We start from the raw sequence: 10,706 nt of genomic DNA on the forward strand, positions 1-10,706 counted from the left end.
ATTTTTTATAACTTTTATTATATATTTATCGTAAAAATCAACAAATCTAATAACATATATATAATATTTTGTAATTAAATGACAATGAAGTACATAAATAAGTTATTTTAGAATAAATTACATTATTAACATGTTTGAATATAAATTTAAAAGTGTTTTTAAGAATTTATCTACTAAAAAATATTATTTATTTTCAATAAAAAAAGTTTTTAAAAACACTTCTAGTTTAACTTATATCCAGACGAACTTAATATAATTTTTTTGTATTTTGGAATTTGACATTAACCTCTCATAAGAATACGTAGTATATAATGTGTTTCACATATTATTTTTGGAACAATTAAGGATGATATATCGGTGTGATTTACTCATTCTGTGTATATGTATACATGTTTTTTATATTTGACATAATGTTTTATCGATCCAATGATCTGATAATATAGTTAATTACAGATGACAGAAGATTAGTTATGATGGAGGTGTTGCACTATGCAGAGAATGCAAATTCTAGAGCACACCCGGCTAAACAATAATCGGATAAACTTTGGTGGAGGTCTCATGGTATGCATATGAAAACACTAAAGCCACAAGACACAAATGATTAACATATTGATATGGACAGCTTAGGAGTCTGTGATAGCTTCCACATGTCCAAAAAGCAATGGTGCCAAATGTCCAGGGACGGCGCACCAAACAGACAATTGTGAAACCTCAATGTGGTGAAGGAGGAGAAGAATGTGACATGCATGTATACATACACTAATTGTGTTTAATTGTTATATAGTGTGAGACCCTCTGATCTAGTGGAATGATTCATTAATATTAACCAAGCATGTTTATGAGACTATGATCCATTAATTGCATATAGTTAATAATATATTTGGTTAAAATTAAGCAGAACTGTAGCATTGTTGTTTAAAGTGATGGAAAAGGCTTAGGGTACAATATAGCGGTGGAAGGGGGTGGCGTGAAAACTCGGTGTCACGCCGTCCAAACAAAGACCTTTCCATCTATCTGCCACCCCACGCGCAATCAATAACCTCATCTACAATATGTTTCTATATATGTCTATATATATATTATTCTTCTGCTTCTTTTCTGTACAACATTCTCTGATCTCATGCTCTTGCAAATACATATATATATATATAACTCTTCTACCTCTCTTTAAACAAACATTCACCTTCACTTTACTTCAACACATCTCTCTCTCCCTCCTTTTCTCTCTCTCTCTCTCTTCCTTTAATCCTATTTCAGTGCCTTTAGCTAGCAAGGTCAAGAAGAAGATGACGTTAACCCAAATTCCTGTGAGTATTCATATGTATAACGGTTGTTTCTTTTTTCTTTTCTCAACAGCATGTCAAGAGAAGTCTGAAACCTCCTTGAATCCATTTGGTAATAATCTTCTGGAGGGTTTTTCCATCTCAAGGGACTACAGCATTTAAAAATTAAAAAAAAAAAAAAAAAAAAAAAAAAAAAAAAAAAGAGCTTCTGATGTGTTATTATTCATGTGATCATGTCATGTCTAATTGTCTATCTACATTCTACAAGCCTCAAAAATGATAAATGGGTTTCTAGCTTGCTTTTCTTTCACATTTGTTAGTACTTTAATTTTCTTAACAAGAATGAATGGCACCAATCCAAGTCTGGTATGATTTGGTTTTGTCAACTGAGAACGTGTATATATCATGATCTTAACAGTAGAAAAAGAGAGAGATATGATGAATTTGAAAATTTTCAAACCATGAATGAAATAGTCTCCCCCATTAGCGAGAAAAAAATTAAGTCTATTAGTATTAGTTAGTTAGGGCTACATGGGTAGTGATTGTGTCTCTGGAAAATTGTGAAAATTAGCTTAAGTTGATGAGTGGAACTTTATCTGTATGATGGTTGCTAGCTGCTACATGGTGGTCGTGAATTGTGATCACGACAGCTAGGGCAGGTCTTTCTCCACCACCAGCAGGCGTTGGGAGTGCACTGCACTCAAAGAAATGTGACATGCTTGTGACAGCAAAGTCAAGCTTTTCGGCCAACTTTTGTGTTCAATATACTTTTGCCAACTTCATGTCATGCAAATAAAGGCACAATAAAAAGTGCTTCTTAGGATTAATCATAGGCCTATCTTGTTAGTTAATTTTTTTTATTAATGGTGGGTTCCACACATGGTCTGCCAATTTTGTCATTGCACATGCTGCACAATTGTTGGGTCCAATAACAAAGTTATACATCATCATCGTCATCATTACTTCTAAATATCTCATCCCTAGAGTTTTCTTTAGAGCTATAAGGTTGTAAATTTAATGACTTTGATGAAGAGCAGTGCAGAGCCAATGGCCATTGAATTTTGTTCCCTTATCTTCCAGTGCTGCCCCTTACCTGGCCAAAAGAATTTGAGCATCTTTTTTTTTTATGTTTGATAATTATTATTTTTCTCTCTTGGTGCACGTAAAAGAGAACAAGACAAACTTAATTTTATACTCATATTCAAATCAAAGCTAAAACATAAATGGTCTTATTGATTTCACATAACTAATTATGATCCTTTTCCTTTGTTTCTTTCAGGAGAGATCATCATCAATTGATATGGAATCATGTGTGCCTCCAGGATTTAGATTTCATCCAACAGAAGAGGAGCTTGTGGGGTACTACCTCAAGAGAAAGATCAACTCGCTAAAAATCGACCTAGATGTTATTGTTGAGATTGATCTCTACAAAATGGAACCATGGGACATACAAGGTATATATTAGTTATCACAATGCAATTTTGTCACTAATGTTTAAAGGCTCATAATAATCTTTTAAGTGACAATAATTAAAAAACAAAAGTCAACTTTAGAGATTATACCAATATATGTCATAACACCTAGCTTACATGGAGATATACATATTATGACATTATATATTGTTACAATAAGTTGATGTGGTTGAAATATGCAGATAGGTGCAAGCTAGGGTATGAGCAACAGAATGAGTGGTACTTTTTCAGCCACAAAGATAAGAAGTATCCAACAGGGACAAGAACTAACAGGGCCACTGCTGCTGGATTCTGGAAAGCAACAGGAAGGGACAAAGCTGTAATGTCGAAAAATAGAATCATAGGGATGAGGAAGACCTTGGTCTTCTACAAGGGACGTGCCCCTAATGGAAGGAAAACAGACTGGATTATGCATGAATATAGGCATCAAACCTCTGAACATGGCCCTCCACAGGCAAGTTAATTCATTTCTTCTCTACTTAAATTATACATAATATGTTTGGACATGAGTTAAAAATATTTTTAAAACTACTTTATTGAAAATAAATAGTATTTTTTAATTAAAAAAAATTTCAAAGTTAGTTCTAAATTTGTGCTCAATCAAACTTTATATCAAGAATTATCAATTTAAGTTGTCTATCTACTAACAATGAAAATTATAATTCAATATGGTAGTTTTCAATAATTTGTTTACTCTAATATTATGGAGAAGAAAAATAATCTCGTATGCATTACGTAAGTTAAGGAGAAGCAAAACATGTCGCCATTTTGATCAATATAGTGGGGTCATCAAAACTATTTTAACCACTCAAAACAGTACTTTTCCTGCTCCATACACTTCATTTTCAAACATATACGCTCTCTTTTTCAAATTGCACCAATGGAATGACACTTTTGAACACAATTTTTTTGGAATTTTTTTATTTTTTACAATATCCTTGTGAGTCTTGTTGAACGGTATGGAATCCGGCCTCTTGCTTCTCTTTTCTCCCTTTTATATACATGCATTTGACCTTTAAATTCTTTCATGTAATAATTTGAACCAAATGGTTTTTAGATTATTTAATTTTTTTGGGAGAAATTCTATTTAAATATATACTTCGGGTTTATCCTCTTTTTTTTCTTTCAGTATTTCAATTTTTAATTATTTTGTTAATAAGTACTTAAAATACTAATTAAAGTAATATTCAACATATTATATTAAAAAAATTTATAGTTACCTTAAACAATTATTGGACACTTTTTTTTTATATTTTCAACATAATAAATATTGTTTCATATCAATGCATATTTTTTAATTTTATTTTCATATATCACTATCCTAACTGCACGAGTTAAACATTGATCGACCTTAAACTGTGGTGATGAAATCATGCTTATTAATTATTTTTTTTTACAATAAAACTCATTACAAATTTATATTATTATTATTATCATTATTATGAAATTTTCAAATCAAACAATGATGTGTTAATTTGTTTTAATTTAATGACATCCTTATAAATGAAAGCTATTTAAGGTTGGAAATTGAGTATCAAAATACGCTTTTGTGTTCAATACCAAACACGTACGTAGATATCCATTAGTATATATATATATATATATATATATATATATATATATATGTGTGTACATAGAATATTTCATAAATTTGAAAAACTTGGTAGCTAATCTCAGCAAAAGTTGCTTTGTGTGATTCAATATTTCTATTCCTATGATGCAAAGTAACAAAAGATAGCTTAAGTAATATTTGTGGAGAACTTTTCTATTTGTAAGCCTTGGTATATATTTTCACACTTATTTAACATAATCATAAAACGTAATTTATTTTTTGTCTGTCTTCATCGATTTGACATCTTACTGTGGAAGTGCGAAAGAGTATAAAAAGTCTATGCAAATAAAATATCTTTTTACTGAATTTTGTTTATATATAGTAAAAGAAAAAAGTTTGATATTGACTCTCTTTCATTTCCTTTACTTTTCAATCACCTTTTAATATTATATACTTTTCAAGAACGAGGCAATACTTGATAAGGGAAAAAAAATTACACTCGAAATTCTATACCATTCTTTTAATTTATTTTTTCTTTTTTGCTTGCTTTCCAGCAACAAGTAGAGGTATAGCTATAGGGTATAAAATTTTTGGATAGTAAAAGAATCAAATTATTTAGTTTAAGAGGTATATAGCATCTTTAGGACTCGTTACACATACCCAAATTTTCAAACATGCAATGAAAAGAAATCCACTTTCTCAAAAGGCACTTTGCCTTTCATAAAGCTCAAAGAAGCAAACGCAAATTACGACACGCTTGTCCTTCTTTATATTATGTTCATAACAATAATAATACAGAAGAACGTATCTCATGAAGAGGTGATGAAAAAAGCTGAACATGGTAGCAAATTCCCATTGCAGGAAGAAGGATGGGTGGTGTGTCGAGCATTTCGAAAGCCTAGTCCAAGTCAAAGGCAAGGTTATGAACCATGGTGCAGCAGTAGCAGTAGTCAACAACAACACTTCTTCAGAGATCAAAGCTACGCAAGACCCTTATCCATTGCTGACATTTTGAACGAAACAAATGTGGTTCAGGTTCTTCCTTCTGAAGGTGCAAGTTTTAGTCACCCCTTCAGCTCGGATCAGCAACACTTGATGAATTTGTCAAACCAAGCTGTTATGGACAACAAATTACAACTCATTGATCTTCCACAGCTAGATAGTCCAACTGAAATCAAAGAATGTAACAACCCTAATAATGCCCTAACAAATGAGGAATATTGCAGTGATGAAATTGAAAGGAGCAATAACAGTACTGGACAAGGTGGCATTGATTGGAAGAGCTTGGACAACTTGTTTGGGTCACAATTGAGTGATGCAGCTTATTTTTCACATCCAAACTTGCCCTTGATGATGCCACATAACCATGAGCTACAACCTCAAAATCAAGCTAGTCATATCCTAGGATGCTTCCCTGCTGATTCATAACTTGTGTGTCATGTCACCATCGATGATCCATAGCCGATTAATGAATAAAGTCTAAGTAAGATAATGGATATTCTTCGTTATATCATAGTTTTCCATTTATCTTACTACCATAAGCTAATTTAGAAGTTGCAGCTGGAGATTGAACCAAAGCCTTTTAGGTGATGATGATATATATTATATAGTATATTTTTTCGTGATAAAAGGAGATTCGCTTGAAGAGTGAATCTCTCCTTTGTTTAGATTTCAGAAGATCATTTTCTTTTTCTTTTTTGGGTACTATATGTTTAACTTTTTACTGTCCTTCCTTTGTTATGTCACTTATAAATGTACATTCTCTTTATTGCATGTAGTGTGGCTTTTCTTTGCTTTAATCTATTCCTATAAGACGTCATCATCTGTATTTTGTGAGAGCATTGTGTGTTATATATTCATCAATACATGAGAGGAGGGGAGTTTGACTTTTGAGTTCATTGCTATCTTCACTATTTTCTTTTCTCAATTAGAAGGAATATCTTAAGACCCACATTAATTACATTAAAATTATTTTCTGAGTGGTTGAATTATATATATATTATAATAACGATAATACGGCTCGAACTTTAAATATAAGTGAGAATTATTAAGTGTAATTTTTTTAAGTAATATTATTTTAACAATACTTTCTCAACTAAAACACTATTTAAGAAAAGAGAGAGAGAGAGAAAATATATGTGAAATAAGATGAGTGATGATAATAGAAGAAAAAAATGACTTGTAAAATATATTGTAATCATTTTTTTTTACGAGAACAATATCAATCTTCTATTATTAATAAACAACATTTTAATTTATAATACTATCGTGAGGTATTGAAATTATTTGTTCCTATTTTTCTATTTCTTTTTTTGTTCCTCTGACTAAAAAATAGCATTATCTTAATTTTTCACTCTTTTTTTTTTTTCTTGGGCCAATGTGTTGTTTTTATAATTAAATAGACGTAAGAATGAGTTGTAGTCATTTATTTTTTTACCTATATATATATATATATAAAGTAAATGAGTGATAATGATAAGTTGTGTATAATATTACATTTAATGTCAGATTTTTATGTATAAAGACTTTATATTTTAGTAATCCTTTGACTGGTTTTAAATTAGTGTGTTTACGAGGCAATTAATAAAATGTAGGCTTGAGTTTTTTCAACACATTATGAATTGGCTAAGATATATGAGGTTGAGGACCACATATGCTTTGGGAGACCCAACCAATTAGTATTTTTAATTAGTGAGAGAAGGAATGGAAACAAATGCTAATGTCATTGGTATTGACTTGAGCGTGGTCAACCAGACATCAACCACCAAGCCTGTGTTTTCAAAATATTCAAAATGCCTTTTTATTCTGTGGGGCATTATTGTGAGCTGCGAAATAAAAAATTAAAAGTAGAAATTCAATTATTAGAGGTCTGAAAATATTTGCATGTAAAACATGACTATATATATAATATAATTAAGAACGTACTGTATCATTTTCTTTAGTTTATTAAATATTAATATATACTATTAATTAGTAGTTCATGGAATTTTGAGAAAGCTTGTTGAAAAAAAAAAAAAAAAAACGGGTAAACAAAAGAATTACAAAGTTTTTAACTTAATTTATCTTCCTCCTTTGTTTTTTGTTTGGTCATTTTCGTAAACCAAGTAGGTCTCAGCTTACGTCAAACGACTAATTTCTTCTTTTTTCATTTCGCCTTTTTTTTTTTGTAAATCAGGTAAATCTTAGTTTTCGGTTAAGGATTTTTAAAATACTAAATATATTTATTTAAAGAGTTGACATTATCTAATAAATATTTTTATATAATTATAACTTGAGATTTTATTATATACTTAAAAAATAAAGTTATCTACCGATTTATTATGTCATATCTTGCTGGTATTTGTTCTTGTTTGGTATGAAATTCCTTAAAAAAAATTTGGTCTAAAATAATTAGTGCTATCTCATAAACATGCAACAAAAACTCACGAAGATGTGTGTCCCACACACTTGGCTCCATTTAGAACTAACTAATTACATCAATTGAAAATAGGAACCTTCAATTCCAATGCATGTGACTGCAAGATGTAAACGTTAATTGACATATATATATATATATATATATATATATAATTGAGTCGATTTAGCGGCGTAACCTGCGTTACACAAGAAAATTACAATATTGTTGTAATCATATTAGCCTACTAGTATATCATTGTGTATTAGATGACTGCAATTAAAATATCATATATTTTTAATTATATTTTTTTAAGTTACAAATAATATCTTGCTATAAAAATATTTAATGGAATATATATAGAAATATATTTATATTGTGAAAAAAAATATATAATTATAAACTAATAAAATAAATATTTATATCACGATTTAAAATAAAAATTTATAGCATGATTTTTAAAGTCTTATTGTAAATAAAAATCAAGTAATTTACACTTTTATTATAGATAAAGCTTATTGTGATTTTTATCTTGCACATTAAGAATATAGGCTAAAAAATTATTTTTATTAAAAAATTATTATATTTAAGCAAAAAATATTATTAATATTTATTTTTTACGTAATTAAAAATATTTAATGATAAAAATTTAATATTTTTTAACTTATTCAACTTAAAAATTTTCTTTTGGAATAAACTTATTGAACTAATACACGAGAATTATGAACTTATAAATAAACAATAAATAAATGACAAATTTTTAGAAATAAAATAAAAGATTTTAAAAAATTGAAAATATTATATTGAGTCAAATATATATATATATATATATATATATATATATATATCAATTATTCAAATAATAATATATATGATATTTTTTTAAGTCCTTCAGGTATTATATAATTTTATTTTATTATTTAACTTGATAAATTATTTTGAATAGTATTGGCTTTATTTTGGTTCAATTTTATTATGCTCAGGTCCAAAACATTTGTCTAGTTGGACCAAACAAATGGCTGACGCAAACCATTGACGAGGCTTAATGGGCTGCCCCATTGTTTTGCATAAATTTGTAAGCTTAACACTCATCCTTACCTTACCCTTACGGTTACTTTTATTTCCACTTTCCTTTTTTCTTTCTTTTTTCCACACCTCTTTCCTTATTTTGTAGTTTTTTAAAAAAATAAATTTTCTAAATCCAATTTCTAGAATATCTATTTGACAATACGTAAATATTTTAAAATATAGTTTCCAAAAGTATTTTATAACTTTTTAGAAACAAAACTTTGGAATCTACCCAAATGCTGCTTTTCATACTGTAACACTTGAAGCAATGCATGTTTTAAGTTTGTATATGATATATGAAAATGGCAACACACTTAATTAGAGAAAAGAAAATTTTGGTGAATGAATTCACCTTGCATGAAAATTTGACTGTCGAGTACAAATACTTCAATTATTTGAAGAGACTAAAGATTAACTGGTTGGATTGTGGAGTTTATGTAACATCCTAAAATTTTATTTTTATGTATTGGGATTGTTAAAAGGATTATCATATTTTTTTTTATATGTATTTTACTATTATGTATACGTATTTTACTATTCACGTATACGTATTTTTGAATAGTAATATATGTATTTTTGAACAGTAAATCCGTGGACGAACAGTAATCTCGTGAATGCACAGTATTTTACTATTAATATTATTTTAATGAATAGTGCATAGTAAATATAATATTATTTTAATCTGCATAGTAATTCCAGAATTTCTATAAATAGAGGCTAGGGACTGAAGGAAATTCATAACTTGAGATAAGGAAATTCTGGAGGAAGAAAGAGAGAGAGAGAGAAGAATCTAGAAAGAGAGGAGGTTCTGCTCTAGTTCCGGTCCTAGTTAATAAAAAAGAAGAGGAAGTTCTACTCAAATTTCTATTTAATCAGGTACGGGGGAAAAGAGGGTTATTTATATGTAAAATACATGAGGGTATTGGGTAGAATTTCTTAGAATAACGTTTGATTTATGTGAATGGACGGCCAAGCCTCCTATTGATTTAAAATTTGGAATTTATGTGAATGGACGGCCAAGCCTCCTATTAATTTCTAATTTGGAATAATTAGGAATTTCACTGTTATTCTATTAACTTTTATGTTAAGGAAAGTTAATTGCTATATTACTTGTAAGAATGAAGAATATTGATATAATATGCTTGAGGGGTATGTAGATCTTACTTTGTTAAGTTTATTTGTTATATGGAATTATACATGTGTTATAAATTTGATGAGATGTTGTATGGTTGTGATATGATTGTGATTGTGATGTCTCACATCGATGGCTAGTATGGCACGGCTCTGTATAAGTGGTGTTACAGGGAAGGCGTGACCCTAGCATGGTGTGAGATGAGAAAAACAGTTAACACCACCACTTATGTCAGTTATGGCAGCCCTGACATAGGGTTAATTGCAAGAGATTGTACTGATTGTAATGTGATTGTTGTTACTCACACTAAAGGATTAAGGATGATACGAACCCTGTGTGGTGGATACTTCAGGGACGAGCGTACTCCTCGTAAATCAGGGATGATACGAACCTTGGGTAGGTGATGCTTCAGGGACGAGCGTACCCCTGGTATGGTGTGAGTAAGGGAGGCAATTAACCTGTATCACTTGTGTCAGATGTGGCGAGGTCTTGGCATAGTGTTAATTGTGATATTGATGGACATGAAAATGATTTTATGATTGTGAAAGTGACATGTATAATGGTTTGTGAAATGGTTGAATATTTGATAATTAAATCTATATACATTTATATGAAATAAACAAGTTGTTATAATAAATTATACTGTGATGTGTTTGTATGTGTTTTGCATATAGATAATTTTTCTTTTCTCACCGTATAAATTGTGGATATTTTTAGGTGGAGAGGATCCAGCTGCAATTGGTATATAGTATGTCAGCAGTTTTATTTGGAAAAATGCTCTGATAGTGTGACATCGGGGCAGAGG

At 29.6% G+C, this 10,706-nt stretch overlaps 1 protein-coding gene across 2 annotated transcripts; it reads left to right on the forward strand.

Annotated features, from left to right (window-relative positions):
- The first annotated feature begins 997 nt into the window (after positions 1 to 997).
- On the forward strand, positions 998 to 6,143 carry VND7 (vascular related NAC-domain protein 7). 2 transcript variants are annotated; one of them, XM_083060010.1, is made up of 4 exons: positions 998 to 1,307; positions 2,563 to 2,737; positions 2,938 to 3,213; positions 5,173 to 6,143. In XM_083060010.1, exons 1-4 carry the CDS (start codon positions 1,053 to 1,055, stop codon positions 5,733 to 5,735), a joined length of 1,269 nt encoding a protein of 422 aa, XP_082916136.1. In that variant the 5' UTR covers positions 998 to 1,052; the 3' UTR covers positions 5,736 to 6,143. The 2 variants fall into 2 exon arrangements, with proteins under 2 accessions (XP_082916136.1, XP_082916138.1); XM_083060012.1 differs by lacking the exon at positions 998 to 1,307 and having other exon boundaries at positions 1,424 to 2,737.
- Positions 6,144 to 10,706: the final 4,563 nt, after the last annotated feature.

The sequence above is a fragment of the Cajanus cajan genome, chromosome 7 (genome assembly GCF_000230855.2).
Source record: "Cajanus cajan strain Asha chromosome 7, NIPB_CcT2T_4, whole genome shotgun sequence".
Classification (NCBI taxonomy): Eukaryota; Viridiplantae; Streptophyta; class Magnoliopsida; order Fabales; family Fabaceae; genus Cajanus; species Cajanus cajan.

Coding starts and splice junctions, on each gene's coding strand:
- VND7 (XM_083060010.1), top strand. CDS start 1,053: ATGTTTCTATATATGTCTATATATATATTATTCTTCTGCTTCTTTTCT. Junction 1,308..2,562: donor TGACGTTAACCCAAATTCCT/GTGAGTATTCAT, acceptor TGTTTCTTTCAG/GAGAGATCATCATCAATTGA. Junction 3,214..5,172: donor ACATGGCCCTCCACAGGCAA/GTTAATTCATTT, acceptor CATTGCAGGAAG/AAGGATGGGTGGTGTGTCGA.